At 40.7% G+C, this 22,152-nt stretch overlaps 1 protein-coding gene across 1 annotated transcript; it reads right to left on the bottom strand.

Annotated features, from left to right (window-relative positions):
• Positions 1–359: 359 nt before the first annotated feature.
• On the bottom strand, positions 360–17,976 carry SULT2A1 (sulfotransferase family 2A member 1). The gene is given in 8 exon segments (XM_063302385.1): positions 360–2,491; positions 3,725–3,905; positions 4,662–4,756; positions 6,418–6,544; positions 7,855–8,062; positions 10,325–10,479; positions 17,373–17,421; positions 17,717–17,976. Coding segments are annotated over 8 exon segments (1,167 nt in total). The 3' UTR covers positions 360–2,399.
• Between the last annotated feature and the right edge of the window lie 4,176 nt (positions 17,977–22,152).

The raw sequence follows: 22,152 nt of genomic DNA, 5'->3' as shown, positions 1-22,152 counted from the left end.
CTCAGTTGGTTTATGAAAATGGATCAACGGCTTAAAAAGTGGTTCATGAAGCAGAAAAGTGTTAATGCAAGTAGCGGCATTACTAACACTCAGAGAACTGACAGTACTGAACAGATCTTGAGTGTGAGTCTACATGTGTTGTCCCAAGTGTAATCCCATACAACAAAAGAAAAGTGCAATAGGGGATACTGTGATGAATACCCAAAAATGGGATTTCATGAGGAATGGAGATCTCTTGCTCCAAGGCCTTTAGCGCTCAGAGATTTCCACTGAAGAACCTTGTTGGCCAGCAAGTCTGCACTAAGAATTCTTGTTTATTATGGCATGGAGAACATAAAACAATTCAAGTAGTAAATAAATAATTTTCAATGAATTGTTTATTACAAAATTTCATTTTGAAGGGTCTTTAAAAATGGAGGGGATGGGAAAGAACGCACAAATGCAATCATAATCATGACTTATTTGTGGAAAAAATTCTTATGTTCTTAAAGGCAAAACAATGTGTGGGAAGGTGTTTGTTTAATTGGCTGATACCTGCCTTTTCTGAATGCTTATTTAGTCCATGATTCTAGAATGTTTGAGATATGTCACACTCTAGTTAAGTGGCTTTGATGGACAGTTACAAATGGACAATCATATCTGATATTATTTAAACCAGAAAGCCAACTATTCATAGCTAGTTGGCATCCAAAGCATCAGCCCTGAAGGATGAGGACAGGGGGTTTCTTGTTACCTGGCATTTTGGTTTTAACAGTTGCCAACTGCCTTTCTCCACGATGCCTATAAATCTCCTTTTTGTTTATCCTAAATATTTGGCAGATATATACTTCCTCTGCACATGGAAGCTCATTTGCACAGTGGAAAACAAGATAAGATACTAACAAACAAGTTGGTTTAAAAAAGGTATAACAAGTGCTGAAGAATTTGATACAGAGAGAGAGAGAGAAAATTCCAAAGTATGCTTCTAGGTGATCTGTTTCTGTTAAGTGATTGTTATCCAATAAAGTGAATTAACTTCTGCAGCAGTTTTTAATCTTTTTAAACTGTCCAATCTGTGAGTAAAATAGTTTGCCAGTGCAGAACCACAACCAACCTACGTAGCTATGGGATGAATGCTAAATTATAAATTCTAAATTAGTTTTGTTCCCCAATTTCTAGAAATTAACTGCTGGGCCACACACAGACATTTATACAGACCAACACTGTTTCAGCAGTACTTCGTATGTCAATAGGAGGGAGGGGCTACTTTCTTCAAGGTTTTTCTTTTAGCCTCTGTTTGGATTCCAGGAAAAAAAAAATTAAAAAGTGAACTAACTAAACTTTCCAACTTACTTGGTTCCAGCTGGGCTAAGCCCTAAATGAAAGAAGGATAGGGTGGAATAAGGATTTTTATACTCGAGAAGCTGGCAATTGCAGAGAAAGTCAAATGACTTTGCTTTCATCAGCTTCCAGACTTTCAGCCAGAAGAACAAATAAGTTTAAGGACTATTTTTTTTTCATTAAAATCTTATAGCCAGGAAAGGCAGACAAGGAGATAAAGTCAGCTTTCTGCCAACTCAGTTGGGCCTCCCAGCCCCCCCTTCTCCCCTCCTACAGCCTCCCTTGCCTGTCCACTCATTTCCTGCCAGTGACGTGAAGCCCCCTCTGTACATAGGCTCTGCATAGAGGTTTTTGCCCTGGTTCCCCTTTAAACATTGGTTCCCTGCTGCTCAGCTCCCCATCACCTCCATCCCTAGAGACATGCCGCTGACATCCATTCTTCCTTTAACTTAATCTCAAGGAATATGGAAGAAGCCGTTTCTGCAAACAGTATGAATAACAGGGTATATGAAAAACACATTGCCAGGACCTAAATATGACCTAAATATGATTACTGTCACAATGGGTTATAGCAATATAATGTACACTAAATTTGTGGTGGTGGTGGTTTTTCTTTTGCTTGCCTTCCCCTCCAAGGGGATGAGTTAATGTTGCTTACTCTGCACTTCGGATGTTTGCTGTATTCATATTCCCACTTGCTATTCACTGCTTGCTTTAATAACATTTGTTTAGAAAGGGAAAAAAATAGATCCAATTTTTTTCCTTGCAGTGGAATCCACGGCAGCCTACAAGTTGGAAATCTTGGTACTGGCTGGGCTACACCCTGTTTAGCCCCAGCAAAGTTGCTGTGGTAAATGCCTTCACACAGATGTGTCATGGGCACCCTTGTGTCCTTCACATTCAGTTCTCTGAACTACCTGTTCCTCTGAGCATATTTAGACTGCTTTTCCATACTCTTCTGAGTCACTACAGCAGCAACAAGCCATCAGGATTAGAGAAAACATCTTGTCATAGTAAGTGGTAAGCTCCAGCATGTTTAAATTCAGGAATTAAGGCTTCTTCCAGAGTTCCTTCCCACTCTAACTTAGACCCTGCATCCTTTCCTGGTAAACCTTGTCAAAGAATTCAGACTGTGCCATGGTAAAGTGAGACTTCCAGTCTCCACAAATACCTGGAAAATAAGATTGAAGACCACACACTTACACACACATACAGTGGAACTAAATGAAAATGTTCTTGGTCCACAGAAACCTGAAGTTCTTCATAAAGGTCCTTCACGTTGAGTTACACTTGTGATGGCTATATGGAGATGCCCATGTAGTCTCCTTGGCAACACAATGTAACAGAACAAAACAGTTTCCCTGCCTTCTTGTGAGATGTTTTGTTGACTTCCCAGTCTAACCTATAAGACATCTTCATAAGCATCTCCAGAGATAAGTTGTATACTAAAGCTTGGTTTGCACCACATGCAAGGCTAAAATGTGGTTGGTTAGTTTGTGGCTTAGTATGCTGTTCAAATCCAATCTGTAGAGTTAATTTATGGTTCAGTGTATTAAGGGAACCTAGGCAATGAGTTAATTCCCTTAACCATGGTTCAGTTAACCCTGGATTAGTATGCTATGTAAACATAGCCTAAACCTGATCTAAAAGCTGAGCTTCCTAGATCAGAATAAAGCACTTCCCTGCCAGCTTTCCTTCAAACAAATAAAATATATTGTGCAAAATGAAACTTGGAGGATGCCAATGAAATTCTTTAGGATGCTTCAAATTAAGGGGAAATAGAGCAGTTCAAAGGTGGGAGGTCAGAAGTCAAAACAGGAGGGGGGAACATGAGCCTGTCTGTTACTTTTATAGAGCTAGGGAGTCAGAGATTTTACTTGGCCACCTTGTTTAGCATTATACAGTGCCCAACCAGCCAAAATCTGAAACTGCTGAATTGGCTTGTTTTGTCTTTTTCTGCCTTCTTATCGCTTATCCTGTATATTTGCAGCAAATACTACAGTACTCTTCCCCATCTAGTCCTTGACGGTTGCAGTTACATCAACCAATCTGGCCTCCTTTACTTAGTTTGACTGAAAGGTGCCAGGCTATCTACTCCAAATATTCATACACAGCGTACATGCAACTCACTGCCATACCCTACCCCACCCCCAAATATCCTGAATATTTTGCTGCTTAATTGTTACACTACATTACAGCTCTGCCTCTGTTGGCACTGTGGCTTGGCACTGGTAACTGCAGGATAATACGCACAATTGTTGGTTACTAGCTTGGCACTGGTAACTGCAGGATAATATGCACAATTGTTGGTTACTAGCTTGGCATGCTTCTGTTCATGTTCCTTCTCCAGTTCTTCAAGTTACACAGAACCCACAAGAACACAACTTCTATAGCCTTTTCTCACCCCTCCTGAGGAAGATCCCCTTCTCTTGGTCCATAAACTCCTTAGGGAGCATTGTTGAATTGCACATGTTGTTCCTCCTCATGGCTTCAAATGAGGCATTTTCCATCACTGAGGTGACAGCTGCCTTATCCAGGTCCTTCCCCAGGAAACGGCAAAGGTGTTCCACACTGCCACGTAGATCCTGAGAGGAAGCAAGACAGGAAAGAAAACTAGACAGCAGAAAAAATGGCTGACATTCTTGGAAGTCTCAAGTCTAGAAATTTGATTTTTTTTAATGAAACTTGGTATTTACTGGATGATGAAGTTTGCACTCAGTATTAACATATGCACTGTATGGATGTAAAAGTACACAGATTTACTTATCCTGAATGTAAGGGCCTGGAAGATTAATGCTGACCTATTAGATCAATGGCCCATCTTGGTCTAAGGCAACTTCTATGTTTTCCTGTTTAAATACTGAAATCTCTCCTCTCTAGGAAAACATTTTAGAATTCTGTTTCTCATTTTGATAAAATATATCCGGTTGTGTCAGTTAATGAACCAATTAAATATGTCTGTATATAGTACCCTTCTTCATCATTTCCATTGGAGAGATAACTTCAGATCAGGAGATCAGAACGTGAAGCTCAGAGCCTTATGTTTACCCTTTTCCACCAAAAAACCTTGATTGTGGCCCTAAATATTTCATTACAACTATTAATTAGATAGGAGAAATTATGAAAACTGCTAAATGTAAAGCTATAGTTATTAATCACTTTAAAATTACATTTACAAGTACATTAAATATTAAATGCACTATCCACTTTTGTGCCTTCACCCTTCTATTTTTTTGGAGTAGGGCTCCCAGTCTGGTATTCAAAGTATTACCCTTGCCTTAAATACGCTGCTTGCTCCTTCTTTAAACCACCAAAAAAAGGGAATTGCCCCATACAATCACCTGCTTCATTTCTTCATAGCCAATGAAGAAGATACTGAGTTTTCCTTTCTGCTCCATCCAGCCTGTAATGTGATCAAACCAGAATCCAAACAGTACTGCAGAGAGGAAGACACTGTCACAAGGTAGGACCTACAGAATGGCTTTGCTCCTAGCTTCCTTTTCACAAGTTGCAAGAGTAGGAAAATGTGTAGATTAAGATTCTGCTTGCCAACCTTCCTCCCAGTACAGTAGCATCACTGACCTTCATGCACAGAGCTAAAAGACTGAAATATGAGTCCTATGCTCATGTGTCACAGCAGGTGGCAGCACCTAGCAAAGCTTGGCTGATCTCAGAGAAGAGTCAGACTTGATGGTACTCGGATGGGAGACCACCACAAAATCCTATGCTATACATCCTATTATTTTTATATGCCTGCAGTTGTACACAAGTAAGTGCACTGCAGGATGGAAACCTGTTCTTACTCTACGGATGGAAAGAAGGCATGAAAGATGCTACTGCACTACCAGGGTCAGTTTTTAAAGGGACTGATTCAATAGAAGCATATACATGAGAAATTTAACAGGTCTACTTTCTCTTATGAATGAAGAAAGGTTCCCAAGTCATTTTCTGACTTTTTGGGGGACGCAGCTTTCACGACATTTTCTTGGCAGACTATAGAGCAGGGTGGTTTGCCATTGCCTTCCCCAGTCATAATTACCTTTCTCTTATATCTGCAGTAATATGATAGGAAAAGTTGATCTGACAAAAAATTTTTTGGAAAAAAATATTTAAGATACAGGAGGCCTCTAAGGACATTTCCTCACTTCCGAGTTAAGGTATCCACTCCTCCTTGAGTTGACAGAAAACTGGATCACCATGAAATTCTCTCGCCTTATTACCGATTCTTCCCCACCTCTATTTCCTTGGTTGTAACTCAAGGCAATCGCTTCGTTGTCCTTAGGCTGCCCTTGGATATGGTGAGATAAAGGGGAAAATACTGCTTTAACGTCTGTACGGCTAAGGTTGATTTAAGCCTATCTCATTCATACACTGAGGACAACATGAAGACAATGTCAAGGGAACACTCCAGAAAAAAAGAAGTTGCCAAGACATGTTTGCACCATGGTTAAGCACAAGTGGAGACCTAGGCTAAAATGGCCTTCCTTGACCATATTGGCTGGGAACTCTTGGATTTGCAATCCCATCACATTTGAGGGACCCTGGCTGGGGAAGGCTCACTTCAGGAATTTAAGCCAACCATGCTCTTGGGGAAGTTGGAAGTTATGTCTCTTCTTAAGTCTACACTTGGATAAAGGAGACATTTGTCCTGGGTGCTGATTATTCGCTTTTTCTCTCTTCCAGTTTCAGAACTACTACATCCAAGCAAAACTAGAGCTGTGACCAGGCCTCTCTTTGGCCTGTATGGAAAAGAACCTGGACTTGGTTAGAACAACCAGGAACCTAAGAAATATCTTAATGGAATCAGCTGTAAAGCTCATTTAGTTTAATGCTCTGACTCCAAGTTTTTCCAGGCAGATGCCTCTGAAAAAAATTTACAAGTAAACAAAGTAATCCATTTCCAGAGGAATTCCATTTAAGCTCCTGTAGCTTAAAACCACACAATCAATCTTTCTTTGTCTCAGAAAGCTTTATTCAAAAGCCCCCAGACATAGGGAACTATCATTGTGTCTTGTGGTATTTTCTGTAATTTGATCTCTATTGAGGTCTACTACATGTTCCATCTTCTTCTCCATTCATTCTGTTTTTCCAACTCACCATTTCCATTCAAGAAATTCACAAAGAAGTGGTCAAAGGATATAGGATCCCCAAAAGGGACACACATCTTGGAGAAATGATAGTAGGAAACAAGCACATCTTGGGGGTCTCGCAATGTGTATATCACCTGGAGGAAGAAAAAAACTTGTTAAAATAATGGAAGATATTCTCAGAGACTTGGCTATGTAGATATTTAGTTTTTTATTATTCAGCTTGTACCCCGCTTTTTCTGTTTGTATTAAATACTCAAGACCGCAAACAATTAATAAAATGATTACCTTAAAGCAGTGTTTCTCAACCTCAGCAACTTTAAGATGTGTGGACTTCAACTCCCAGAATTCCCCAGCCAATGTGCTGGCTGGAGAATTCTGGGAGTTGAAGTCCACACATCTTAAAGTTGCTGAGGTTGAGAAACACTGCCTTAAAGAGTCAGATAGAGGAATGGGCAACATGAGATGCTGTGGAACTCCAGTTTCCCAAATCTCTAGCCAGCGTGGCCAGTAATGGGAGCTGGTGCCCAACAATATTTGGAGGGTCACAGATTTCCTTGTCCTACCTAAGGAACAACCTATAAGTCATAAAATGAAATTGGAAACTTTGCAAGTTTTAGTCCTAAAATCTCTTCAGTGAAAGTAGTCTGGGGGCACTAATAATAATCCAGGAATGAAGAAATAAAATTGGTTATACAGTCCAAGAGAAATATGACAATGTTATATTTTGCCTATGCTTAACCAAACACAGAAGATTGATGGATGACTGGCAAAGCTACTGCATATGGCAGAGGGGAATGAATGGGGAGCAGTTGTGTTTGTGTTTTGTGTGTATGTGTATTTTTGTTTATCTGCATGAATACACATGTGTATGCACATATTGTATGTATATAAAGCACATATACTGTACATGCTTACATTTCTGTCTCCATTCTGTCAGAAACCAAGATAGCCTTGAGGTAGACATAGTTACCTATCCTTGAGTTGTCAATGTTTATACATACCACCGATTCCATATAGGCTCATGGCTGTTTACATATAGTCCGACAATAAACCATAAAACTCAACAACATATCTAATTAAAACAACTTTTGTAATTCATGCTCATGTAATTTAGTCTTGGTACATCCACAGGATGTGTCCTTGCAATTCAGATAGGTTTGAAATTTAGTGTGACTAAAACTGAGTCTAATTTTAATCACACTGAATGCCCAAACCTGCTTTATAACCATCACTATAATTATGTAATGTGACTGAGTGATTATTATGTGTTACTGTAAAAAGGGGCATGGCCAAAAGTTGTAAGCTAGCTAGTGAGAGGGAAAAAGTTGAGCCACCAAGACAAACAGCACCAAGAAAATATGAGCTGTCCTCCGATACACATATTAGAGGCCCTTTCCTTCACAAATTAGCATTAAGCACCCACACTTAATGTCTCATTCCCCACCTTGGCTTTGGAGCTGAAGAAAGCTTTGGGGAACATCTGGATGGGGAGATGGCAGGTGAGCAGACGAGGAGATGGCAGGTTTTGTGCTGTCTCCAGGCCAAGGCAGGTGGTGAACCAGGGAGCTCGAAGGGAATTGAGGACATTTTGATTCCAGGTTGGGTTACCTCCATTGAGAATCAAGCTTAGAATCTCAGTCATCCACACTGTTCTTTGATGGAAGGGGAGGAAGGAAGAAATCTGCAGGTAAGAGACTGATGGCACAGTCCTATAAATGTTCTTCTCTAGCATACGTGGAACTTATTCTCAAACATATGGATTTTGGACTGCAGTCTAAACAACTCCAAAATTCAAAATCAAGCAATATTCCAGACCCTTTTAAAAATTTGACTTTCTTAAGTCTCATTTCTGAACATGTTTTAACATTTCAATTTGAACAAAATTTATAATCTTAAGTCTTTCTCCTTAGTGTTAAGTGATTAAATATCCATACCTGAATTCAGTTATATTTATTCCTTCTCCCTCCTGAAAGCTTGCAATTAGGGAATGCTAGGTTGGCGAAGGATCAAATTAGAGCCATATAAAATAATCAAAATAATCAATGACCATATCTGTATGCTATATTGAACCCAGTCAGCCACTAACCCACCTGTAGCTACCTAACAATGCTTTGGCAGAATGTAGTCTAATGGGGTCAAGCTGCCATTTTAGGAAATGCATATGCAATATCCATACCTCCAAAAACTGACTGGTATCCAGTAGCATCCATTACAAGCCTCAATGACATTATTAGAGCTACATGTGTGTCATGATATCATCACACAACTTCCATTATTCTGCTTCACATCAGACACAAATATATAAGCTATGGCATATACAGTAGTTAGGACTTCATGACGCACATATCGTTTGTCTCCCCTGCCCTCTTGGAGATGCCTTTGCTGATATCCCATGAGCTCTTCCACCAGGACAATATTGGCAGGGAATATCACTCATCCTTTCCCCATTGGCCAGTGTGCTTGGCTTGGGTGCCACAGTGCTAGGGAAATATATTCTCTGGTTGGTAGGACTCTAGCGTTCAGTCTCACTCCATCTGCCACAGTTTTTTGTGGATGTCAAATTAATTAGGGCTTTAGAACTGCCCTGCATTTGACTGGATTCTGGTATTTGCCCATTATGGCTCACCAGATGAGGAGAGCATAACCCAAAGCAAATCTAGGCCAGTTCTGTATAAAAACTAACTCTCTTCTGCCCCACTATTGATTGGGTTATAGTGTTTATAGAAATCCACCTTTGATCTGATTAAGTGTGCTGTGAGAATCCAGGCTATATTTTTTGCATGCAAGTTTAAATTTGGAAAACTTGTTTGAAAATTTCCCCTTAAGTGTACTTCAGTTGTATAACATCTATTTAAATGACACCAACATCAACATAAGAAAACAGTATGAAAGCACATCTCTAGTCTATTGCAAGGAGCGGATACCTCCAGCCCATGGGCCCAAGCCAAACGACCTGGCCACCCTATTTGATCAGCAGTGCCTTAAGCAAATCTCCTCTCTCATGATAGCATCTTGCTGGCTTCTCTTCTGGGCTAACGTGTGAAGTCAACACAACATCTGTACTTGTAGGCCATCCAGTTAGAGCACTCACAATGCCAGTTCTGTCATCATGTAGATTGGTAGATAGAGAATGAGTTGCCTCTTCTAAATTCCCCCTCTATATCATCTAGCTCCCAGGACTTTGGAATGTGGGGCAATCCAGCAATGAGCTGCATTATGGTCCTCATCCTCATATATTGAGAAAAATACCAGGGTTTTATCTAGAATGTGTCTGACTTGGCTATGTACCAATGTTTTAAATTAAAGAGGCATAGCCTTAAGCTTGTGCACCATATGCAGTTTCTAAAAACTTAGACTAGTTTATAAAGCCCTCCCAGTGACTGCCACACAAATTTGTAGTTTGTAATAAGATGGGAAGGGAAAATTACTAAATGCACAAGAAGTAATCATATTAATTTCAGTTAAATTAAAGTTAATCTAAATTTAAATGACTTGAAGTCAAATTTAATTTTTGTCCTGGCCCCACCTCTTTTTTGAAATACAGTTTTGGGCACACCCGCTCCAAGATCACATGTGGCCCTCAGGTCAGAAAAAAAATGTGCAACCTTAGGAACAGATCCAAATCAAGGCTATGCACTGTATCATTCCAAAGAAATGCAGGTGTAGGCATCTGGTAGAAGCCAAAATGATGGCACATGCATTATGACATCAGCATCAAATGTCTTGAATAACGCAACTTGCATCAGTTGTGTTATGATGTCATGATATGCATAAGTTAGTATACTTCATTCATGTCATTTGTGTGATGATGTCACAATGCATGGGACTTTACCTGCCCCTCGTGTGTCCCCCGGCAGATGACCAGTTGTGCAGGATGTGCCCTTTGCTTTCCAGCCCTAATCCAGCCCCTTAACCAGTTCCTTCTCCTACCAGACGTTGGGTATGTGACGTTGAAGATATCATCATCTCGCACTTAAAACTTCTCCTCAGCAAAGCAAAGGCTGTCCACAGAATTATATCCAGGGGAAAATGTTATCCCCTTATATTCAATGTATCGGGAAGCCATCTCCTGTGAAATGAAAAAAGAACTCATAAGAACCACCACTGCAATTGTCATCATATTTGAAATCATATACAGGGGGTCAAATTTAGGGAACTGAGTTGCTGGGTTCACACATCACACAAAATCATATCTTGTTCAACCACAAGTTATCAAACCAATTTTATTTGGTTGGGTTCACACAATAAGCTAATTCATAAGCTATGGTTTACTAACTGTAATGAATAGGCAAAGCCCAACACACTAACCCAAAATAATTAAGTATTAGCATGTTATGTGAAAATGCCAGAGTGCCTAAAACCATAGCGGTTTGGGGTGAGTGATGAGATATGTGCCCCTGGGGGACTCTTGCCCAAGACAAGAACTGCAAGTCTCTTTCCACCAAAAAGATGGGACAAGTCACAAAAGCTTTGGAATCATGCTTCCACAAGGGTCTGTGCAAAAAGTAAAACAGTTGTTGTTAAGCTAAGCTGCCAAGTGTCTGCAGCTGTTGTCTCAGTCCACTTCTGCTTCATCTGCACAGGAGTCAGAACATACTCATGTCGGTGATTGTATTATTATTTTCCCCTGAACTCTTGCTTTATAGTTTGCCTCTGCCAAGATATGTACTTTATCCTGAGTCTACGCATGTGGCAAAATGGTCTGTATTCTCAATAGTAAATACTATTGCCTACAAAACATTTTACAGTATTTTTAAAACAAGTGGTGCATCCACCAGAAACATGTGTACTTTGTAAAGCAAGCAGCAGCACAAAAATCAAGCAAAATTATTTGTTTTATTTTATTTTATTTTATCCCACCTTTATTATATGGAATAACATTACCACTGTTCCTTATTTTTCCTTATCTTTCTAGCTGGTAGAAGGGAGAACTTACCTTTTTAAAGTAAAAAATGAAAGTCAAGGGCAGGATTTAGAATATCCAGTTGAGGCAGATGGCTCTTACGGCAGCGGTGGACAGCTTTGTTTTCAGCCCGGGCCACACATTTTCCTTACTGTTTTCTGATTCCAAAGGCTTCAGTGTGCCTGGTATCACCAGAAGGGCAGAGCTAAAATGACACAGTATTCAATTTGTGCTGTGGAAAATTGTCATATTGATGGTGGATTTTGGTGGCTTGGTTCTGGGAACTCCGGGGGCTCAAAAATTAGTCGGAAGTTGCATGCAGCCTGTGAATCACAGGTAAACTGCTTTTGCCTTAGAGCTATGACTCTTTATCTTGCATGTTGTATGTCACAGGCATGCAGAATCATGGAATATGAACAGACTGTGAATGGGCCTTAATCATGGGTTGTATTCATGCTTTAGTTTTTTCAAACTTGGCAACTTTAAGATGTGTGGCCTTCAACTCCCAGAATTCCCCAGCCGGCTTTATACTATGCATGAAAAATATAGAAGACCAAAGCTATCTCTTTGGCCTGCCATTACAGAAGGAAGAGGAAATATAATGGATTGTGGACCAGCCCATGCCCACAAAAAGGCAGAAATTAAAGAAAATAAGGAGTAAACTAAACTGATGTTGCACATACATACATCAGACAAGAATATATATGTGTTCATACACTCACGGGTATAAAATGTCTCTTCCTGGGACATGGAGGGAGAAACTGCCTTACGAAGGGACTTATCAAGGGAAGCAGCTTCAAAGGCTAATGATTAACTAAATACTTTGCTCAGAGTCCATTCAGCTGAGCTGGCCTGATATGAACAAAAATAAAACAACCCAAAGTAAAGAAAATGTGTGGGTGGGAAAAGCATGCATCAGATGTTTTGAATCCCATCTGTAGGCATGGCTTGTTGAAAGTGTTGTTTTGTTCCCCCCTCTATAGCTAGAACTTGTGTTATTGTTAACGCCATCGCCTGACCTTCCTGCCGCAATCCTACCTTATCCACCTATTTAATTCCCCCTCTACTCAACAGTGTACAGTTTTCCAATTTCCCCCTCAACAGTGTACAGTTTTCCAATTTCCTAAAAAAACAGGTACCTGACACAAAATCAGAGAGATCAGGAGAGCTGACTGTTTTTAGCTAGATCCAGACATTGCTCAGTAGGGAATTGTCTGCCACTGATATGACACTTGTTGGCGTCTACTTATGTTTGCATTTTTGTAAATACAGCCAATAACTCAAGGGCTTCAAGGACATCTTATGGATGTTTTCCCAGAGGTCCTACTGAATTTAATAAAATGTACTCTTTGGTCAAAAGAAGTGGAGACGAGATACAGTTGTAGCCTCAAATTTGTTTCACACATCCTGCTAAGCTATTTTGTTCAGTAATGATTTCTTAAAAACATAGATTTGTTAGGTTACACAAGCTGCTGATCCATAAACTATGCTTTACAAACCACAATTAATAGGCTTCGTAAATCAAAAACAGATAAAGCAGTCTCATCCAAAAGACCCCAAAACTAGTAGAAGCAGCATCTTAGGAACTTCTAGTACCATTTAAAGAAATGTGCAATTGTTAACAATGTACCATAAATATTGGAGCCAGTTTGGCGTAGTGGTTAAGGCACCGGGCTAGAAAGTGGAAGACCATGAGTTCTAGTCCCACCTTAGGCACAAAGACAGCTGGGTGACCTTGGGCCGGTCATTCTCTCTTAGCCCTAGGAAGGAGATAATGGCAAACCACTTCAGAAAAACTTTGCCAAGAAAACTGCAGGGACTTCTCCAGGCAGTCTCCAAGAACTGGACACAATTGAATGGATAAAAAACCCATAAATATTGGAGGCACGTAATTTATCTTCTCATTGTGCATATCACGTATCAGACCTATCCTTCTTCCAATCAGGAGGGAGGAATTTCCAAATGGCACTGTGAATGTCAGTTTGCAAGGAACAGCTTTGTGGTTGTCCTCCTATGAGTAAGTTTTAAGAAAGTATTTCCCACTTAACCAAGAAGCTTTTGGTTTTGGGACTTTACACCCACATACATAAAGGAAACCAATAATAATAATAATAATAATAATAATAATAATAATAATAATAAAAGCTTCTTGTGATGAAGAATTTTCCCTTGAGGGTATAAAGACTTCCTCACAACTCTTGGAAAGTAGGACATATTTGTGTTTTGTGTATGAAAGGAGGATCACTGTCTAGAAGAGCTTGCCTTGAAATATCAACAATCCAATTTCCCTTAGAAATATTTGTAGTGTTATAAAATTAGACTGCTTCATTATACAGTTAAAATCCTTGATGGCTGCTGCTTTGTTGGAAAATGTTATTTTGAATGGCCTGTCATTTTTCTGTTTTCACAAGCATTTGTTTCAATGTTACTTCCTCACATGCTCCTAATATCATGATGTACTAAACATAATACATGTCTCGGGTTTTCATTAGAATGCATTCCAATGGGCTCATTCAACACAGTAAAGGCCTTTCCCATAGCTGAGTGGAAACATTCTCCACCCATCCTTCAGTTGACAGAAAATTATACTGGCATGAAATTTTCTATACCCACTGCCAATCCTTATTCTGCCTCTATTGCTTCTGTTTCAAGCCAGTACCAGTCTCCTGGCTTCCCTTCAAGATAATTGGGGATAAAACTGAACAGATTTTATAAACCTTGAGGCAGTGGTTGGAATGAGGAGAAAATTCAACTTTAAATTGGTACAGCCAAAGTTGTTTCACTCATGGACTAGAAACAAGATTGCAGGGACATAATAGAAAAAGATGCTGCTGAGGTACATTTGCTGTGATTAGGTGCAGGTGGGGAAAGACAGTCTAACTCAGGTTAACACCCACCAAATTTAGCATGATTTAAGGATGAATCTTTAAATTACTTCTTTAATGTATTGCATGAACACTGATGTGTCTTTTAGGCCAGTGTTTCTCAACCATGGCAACTTTAAGATGTGTGGACTTCAACACGCAGAATTCCCCAGCCAGCATGCTGGCTGAGGAATTCTCAGAGTTGAAATTTACATGTCTTAAAAGTTGCTATGGTTGAGAAACACTATTTTATGGTGTACACTGGGAAGGGCTGTTTTATTTTTGGTTTTTGTAAGCTGTCCTGGAACTTTCTTAGCTGGAGTGGGATAGAAAACTTTTTGAACTGTAACCATCTGAGGTTAATTTCCACCATGTTAGGATGGGATACTGCTCTATCCATCCCCTACTCCCACTCATTTTAACTGCCTGTTCCTCCCCAACTCTCCAATGATCAAATAATGATTATTGTCAGACAATGCTCTGCAGAAGGCCATAAAGAGAAATCTCATGTTTAGTGGCTTACTCTCTACGCCCTCTAGAGGAAAAACCCTGCATGTGTCTCATCTGTGAATGGAACACAGAAACTAACCCCCAGCCATGCAACCTAAAGGCATGAAAGGAATTTGGCTCCACAATAGTGACTGTTCCATGTGAATCTTGTTTTGGCATATCTCACCTGGTTTTTGTAACAATAGCTAAGTCTATGTTCAAAAGTTGCACTTATCATAATCTTTCTCTGGCTTAGTATAATATGTAAAGCAGGCCATTGTGGCTTATCCTACCAAGGAAGGGCCTAGAGCAATGCGTGACCTACTCAATGGCTTGATGGTTTGTTGTTATAATCTGCACACATACAAAACACACAAAGAGGTGAGCTTTAGACTTAAACTCTCTCTCCTCCTCTTCCCTTCTGTGCCAGAGATTAGCTTCCAATTAGTCTGTATTTTCTAGTTACAATAAACTATTATCTGTGCCCAATAAATACATTGGCCTACCCCAAGATGATGCCTTCCAGAGGTGTGGGGTTTCAGCTTCTGTGAGACTTTGGTCACAGTGATTGGGAATTATGGAAGTTGAAATCAAATATATTGGAAGCATGAGATAGAAGAAGGCTACCATAGACTGTCTTCAAAGTAGGATCATAACCCAGGTTTGTCAACCAAATATGGTGGACTTACTTACAATTTATGAGTGGGTTACAGGCACTGTCATAAAATGGCTGCTGAGGGGAACTGTTCCTTCACAAAATAGCTGCCATTAAGACTAGAAGCTGTGCAGTGTTTCAGATTCAAAATGAAAAAGGTGCTTTAGTGCACATAGTGGCGCGCATGTAGCTACCTGTTAGCAGCTGCCAAGCTATTCCCAGGATTGGGTAGCTGTCTTCTCCAGCACTTGCAGGAGCCAAAGAGAGTGGTTTTATGAGTTGTCAACAGGAGTTATGTGTATTCTTTAAAGCTCTGCATTATTTTAATACAGTGTTTTTCAAATTTGGCAACTTTAAGATAGGTGGACTTCAACTTATTCCCTAGTCAGCATTCATGCATGCTGGCTGGGGAATTCTGGGAGTTGGTCCATGCATCTTAAAGTTGCCAAATTTGAAAAATACTTCTTTAATACAACACTCTGACCAGAATGCTACTTGCCACCTTTTTAACCTCCCTCCCACAAGAGACCCTTTATTACCTTGGTCCCGGAGGGGTAGACAAGAAAGCACCATTCTGAATGAAACACTGACTGCAACTGTCCATCACTTCCCCTTTGCAGCATACAGGATATCAAGAGGATCTACTGTCCAAGTTAGGCGGGGCAGAGGGATTGATAAATGCCATATGAGATGTCTTTTCATTGGCCTACCCCAGTTCCGTATTTGAGGTCCTGAATTATAATTGGCTTGAAGCTGAAAGTGGACCCTGCTGTATGCTTTTTTCTTGCATACAGAAGAACAGGGATGCAAGAGTTCAAAAACGTTGCACATTCTCCTAACCAACCATTACATCAAAAACCAAGCTAATGTATTGAGCTCCTGAAAGGTGCTTATTTCAATTTAAGTATGTAGTTCCACTATATATAATTAACATAATTGGAAGCTTATTTGGGTGGATGTAATGGCTAGACTGGCTCCACCTGACGGCCATAGGACTTGAAGCCTCTGATCTTCTTCGCAATATGGCTACTCCTTATAATATGGGTAGAATGCAGAAATGATTGCATTCTAGAAATAATGAAATACGTTTATACCATAAAACACTTTCTTACAATTAGAGGACATCTTTTCAATTGAGCTTCTTGAACTACAAGAGATGCTCATGGCATTTTGCTAAGCTTCTTGCTTTAATACTACAAACGCCCTTCCTTATTCAATGGCAGCAAGGAAAAATCAGCATTCTTACAATGTTTGTACACACATTTATATTACCTTGTCAGCAATGTTATTTATTCATACTTTCCTATAAAACCTGAAATGCATTTTTCCCAAAGTTATTTGAGTGGACAATCAATTCACAGTGGAATTTGAGCTGACCCTGCAAATAAATTGCTTTTAAAAAATTTAATAGACACATTTAATTAATTAAGCCAATGTATACATTGCACTTAGAACATTGTTTTCAGCAGGCCAGGATTATACAGAATACTGAAGCTCTTGCATTATAATTAACAAAATCCTTGATCGACTGCATGCTCAGATGTCCATATTTTGACTACACAGGAATAGCAATCTTATCTTTATGCTAGCAACTTAGCCGCAAGAACAAAAACAAATCCAGCAAGAGTTCTCAGGGCAGTCAGTTCTGAATATACTTGCTGTTCACATAACTTAATTTTCAACAATTGTTTCTTAAGGACCCAGACTAGTGCAGGAGAAACATTGAATGAATAATGTATCTGTGTAATCAAAGAGCAAAGCTGGAACATCATCTGCAGACTGTGCCAACAGATGTGCAAATGAAACTCTCAGTCCAGCACAGTGCATATAGGGGTTAGAGTAGCACTATCAGATGTCCTTTAATCAAGATCACCTTAATCCAGATCAGATGACAAACCACTTTTCCTATGCCTCCTGGTGGATTCACTGGTGTTGCAGCAGGTTGGATGGGTGCGTAAAGCCCTTCTGACAGGCAGGGCATTAGTAAGGGGTTTCCCCTGTATGCAGTTTCTCATGCACTGCCAGGGAGGCCAAGTCTTTGAACCACTTACCACGGTGTTGGCACTGGTGGGATTGTGCAGTGCTGTGGACATGCTGGTGCTGCAACAGGAGGGAGGGTCAGGTAAAGGCAGGCCCCACAGACATAGAGCTACTTGCCAGTATGGGAATGATGAGGTGGCTCCATTATTCATAATCTGATGCGCTCTCTTAGACTTTTCATTATAATACTAGTTTTTGTACTTTTTGAATGTTTTCAAAATATTTTTATGGCTGTTTGTACGCTGGGCAGCCATATATATAATTAATAAATAAATAAATAAATAAGCAAGCAAGCAAGCAAGCAAGCAAGCAAGCGATAGCCAAATAGGATGATTGCTTAAAAGCTTTGCCACACGTTGAACAGGCAAAGGGCCATTCTCTTATGTGGATGTGCTTGTGAGAGGCCAGGGCACTGGACTGCTTGAAAGCCTTGCCACAAAAGGCACAGGAGAATGGCCGGTCATCAGTGTGCACCTGCTCACAGACACAACGGCCATGTCTGTAGGCAAAGCACTTGCAGCAAATGCCACCAACATAGGACTTATCACAACGCTGCCTCTGTTGCAGGAGGGGGGTTCCTGCCAGGGCCACAACTGGGGAGGGCAAGCGGGTCATGTGCCCCAGGCACTGCGCTGGAGGGCACCAAAATGACAAAATAGTATTTGTATACTTAATGTTCTATTAATTTAACGTATAATAGAATAATAAAACTTGCTAACACCTCCCTCATGAACCCATGGAGGGGCACAGAATCCATGTTTGCCCTGGGTGACACAGACCCTAGTTGTGGGCCTGGTTCCTGCCACTGCAAAACTCTTCCCACAGGCCACACAAGCAAAGGGCCATTTGGAGCAGTGTGTCAGGGTAGGTCTCTGAAGCTCATAAGGGGTCCTGAAGCCCTTGGGGCAGGCTGATCAACAATGTGGCCGCTGCTCCAAGTGGATGCGGCAATGTTCAACTACATCGGACACTTATTTGAAACGCTTTCCACAAAGCTCACAGTGGTGAGGCCCCTCTTCTGTGTGCACAAGGGAGTGGCTCTTGAAGTCAGAATGGTGCTTGAATGAAGCCTGAAGTGGGAGAGGAGAAGCAGGACAGAAAGCAACACACACACACACACACTGAGCAAGCACCAGAGATCACCTGTGGGACACAGAAAAACAGTGGCTTGGTTGTACAAATTACCAGCAGCTTCTTTCATTTATCCAACTGCCATGACCGTGTAAATTTACAGAGGGCTTACTCTTCACTTAGATCTTTGCTTGCTCAAGGAATGTGGATGGCTTTTAGGTGTCTGGTGGCTACAAGTTATTAAACAAAATGGGAAAAGGATGCTGCAAGTCTGAAGAGCCATAAAAAGAATGAATGAGTCTGTATGTACAAGAGAGTGGGGGCAGACAGCTATGGGAAAATTTATAGGTAGGGCATTTTACAACTTTTTTTCCTTGCATCCTTTCAATTTCCCCTTTTTGAACTGAATACACTACACTTCATTGTCCAGCAGCTGAAGGATGTAGTCTGGTGGCCTTGAATGCAGCTGCAAAGGGGAAAGTTGAGGAGCTGGTTCCAAGAATGAGTAGGATGAGGGAAAAGACTCCAAAGGCTTGACATTGATTTGTGGGAGGGGGCAGTTGATGTTTTAGAAACTAGCTTGCTTTGCCCCTCCATGCTCAGCAAATCTACATCACAAAATATTCTGTACTGTCAAAAGATATTAAAAAACCTCCTTGCTCTGAAAACTTTTTTTAAATAACTGGAGGAAAGTGGGAAGCATGGAGTAATACCCTTGATTCTTCCCAGCTGTGGAAAGCTCTGTCTGAAAACAGTAGTTTAATTTTTAACTCATTCTAGACCCTCATTGTGGAAACAATAGTTTGCTTTGTGTTCCTTGTAACGTATAGCCTTCATCTCCTGGCACTCCAATATCTGTAGCTCAGGGAAGATTACAGTCTCAGCCTACCACACGCTTCCTACCCATTCTCACTCCCTCACCAGGCACAGTTTGCAGCAGAATGGGTGTTTCTCATTGTGTACCACCTCATGGCTGAACTCCCATGCCTGCTTGAAAGCCTTGGCACAGATGGCACACTGGAATGGCTTCTCATCCACAATGACTTGCTGAATCTCAAATTCCTCCCCATCCTCAGTGCTGCCCACTTCTGTAGGTATGACAAGAGGACTGCCTCTGTGGCAGTGTTAGCCCTTCAAGGTAGTCCAGACAAGAAGAACATCCAGGAGTACTAGCTCTATCTTTATTGTAAGGTTACATTAATAGGATCTTGCAAGTCTGAAAGTACATCTCTTCCCCCTTGCCCTTACAGTCCAAGAAACTAGGGAGGGTCCCTTCTGAAATCTTTCCATGCCCCCATTCCTTCTGCGAGCTCAGCTGCCTCTTATCTGACTGTTGCCTAGTCTGCTGCTCTTCCTCCTGTTTCCCAAGGTCATTCCCACATACAATTACAGGCAGGCACTACCTTAGCTGAAGAATATACTCCATGCTCATCAATTAGTTGCACAATATCATTTAAACATGAAGTATCATGTGCTTCTTTCACTCTCTTCCCATTCTTCATAGCCCTCTTCTTCTGAAGCTTTAGACATCTTCCATAGGATGGCCCTGCTTCACCAATATCAGTCAGGGGATTTTCTACCTCTTTGGCCACAACTCTCTGCTTTCAACACTACTGAGGTTTGTGACAGGAGAGCCAGATAAGCTGCAGCTTTACTTCCCTCTCCATTCTTTCAGGGCCAACAGTGGTGACTTCCTTGTCTTGGGAAGGGACATGAAGAAAACCTGGAAATTTTCCATCTGAGGCCATCTCCTTTCCACCACTACTAGAGTCTTCTAGGAATAGTGGCATTTCTGATCCTTGAGAGCCAATCTTAGGCATATGATTAGGCTGACCATATGTCCTGTTTTGAACGGGACAGTCCTGTTTTTTTAACATTTCCTGACCGTCCCATCATTTTAACATAAATGTCAATTTTGTCCTGTTTTTTGTCCCGTTCCTGTCCTCCTGTCCCAGCTTGCCACTGCCCTCAGCCCTTCCGCACTTCTCCAGCCTCCTGCCACCTCTTTCCTGTCCTCCATCCCAGCTTGGGGCTGCCCTCAGCCCTCCCACTCTCCAGCCTCCTGCTGCCTCATTCCTCTCCTCCATCCCAGCTCAGGGCTGCCCTCAGCCCTCCTGCACTTCTCCAGCCTCCTGCCACCTTGTTCCTCTCCTCCATCCCAGCTCACAGCCCTCCTGCAACCTCTCCATCCAACACCACCCCTGCACCAGCCTCTCTGGACCCAACCATTGCCACACCTCCCCTTCCTGCACCTTCCCAGCTTACTGTCGATAACGTTTTTTATCATCTTTTTCGTGAATATGGAATATTACTAAGTTTAACACCATCCTGTTTTGCCATCCCAATGTCCCGTTTTTGTCTCAAGGAAATATGGTCAGCCTGCATATGATGCAGTGAAACATCTAGCATGCTTGTGGGTGAAGAGGGAATGTCCATCATAATAGATATTGTACTTCTAGTTTTGTGAGCTGGGCTATCTGCAACAACAAAATAAGACACTTATCTAGTATTTTTAGTGTTCAAAACTTTGAAGAAATTTTGAGACATCTATACAATATTTGTTTGCCATGCCAATATTTTTATTTTATTTTATTCATACTGGAAGTGTGGCTGAAAGGTGATGGCTGTCTAAAATTATCTAGAGAATATATGGCTCTTGGTGAGATCTCAGTTTGTAGTTCAGAAACCCAGTTCAGAGCAAGTGTCTTCCAATCTGGCTAGGATGGCTCTCTTCCTTTTCATACACTGGAACCCTTGACTGTGTTCTTGGTTCCCTAGGATGCTTTGCCGCCCTATGTCAGTGGGTTCTAGAAATTACTTCAACAGTGGTTCCATGAGGAGTTATTGGGAGCCAGTTGGTAATACAAGCATATAACATTTTGGGCAATCAGAAAAAGCCATTCCAAATGTGAATGACATTAATACATTATTACAGGAAAAAGCATTTTGGCACAAAGAGAAATATGCAAGACTCATGAATTGTTATCAAGTTAGACAGAGCAATACAGCTGATTTTGCTGCACATATACATATAGAAGAACATGCACTCCAAGCCTACCAATACAAAATATATTCTTCTACAAACATCACATGCATATACTGTATGCAACTAATTGAATATTTCCTAAATAGAAGAAGTGTCTCATACAGAGGTTTTTTTTTTCATGTTCTAAACAAGCTTTAACTTTCAGTGAATGCCTGTGAGAGGGTATAGCTGTTTGGTTTCCCAAAACGTATAATGTCAAAGAATGAATGAATGAATGCGTGCACACAAACATATGCACATACACACCAGTTTTACTGAAATATTCAGTGACTACAAAGACATTTGGTTGCCAACCACATTTCCATGCTATGGGATTACACAAAAGGGAGGTAATTACACAGATCTTGAATCAAGGAAAAGTATTTTTGCTTCTCCTCATCCTCTTTTTTTTTGTGTGGCAATTTCTGTCTGGGAAAAAACACTGATGCTGGCTTGCCTGGGAACATATTTTCACATCTCAGATACACAGGAATTGAACTACCACTATTCATGATTTGAGAAATGAATGCACTTTACTCAGGCTTCTCCTCTGCAGTGCCAAGCTCTGACATTTCCAATAGCTTTTTTTTATTATTATTATTCTCAAAAATGTCATATAAAATGGCAGCCAATTAGTATGGCACTATTATCTCAGGAATTTACTATACTTAACCAAAACTGAGAAAAACCTGAAA

This window comes from Candoia aspera, chromosome 4 (genome assembly GCF_035149785.1).
Source record: "Candoia aspera isolate rCanAsp1 chromosome 4, rCanAsp1.hap2, whole genome shotgun sequence".
Classification (NCBI taxonomy): Eukaryota; Metazoa; Chordata; class Lepidosauria; order Squamata; family Boidae; genus Candoia; species Candoia aspera.
The sequence above is the reverse complement of the archived record's forward strand: the minus strand, read 5'-3'. Positions and strand labels throughout refer to the sequence as shown.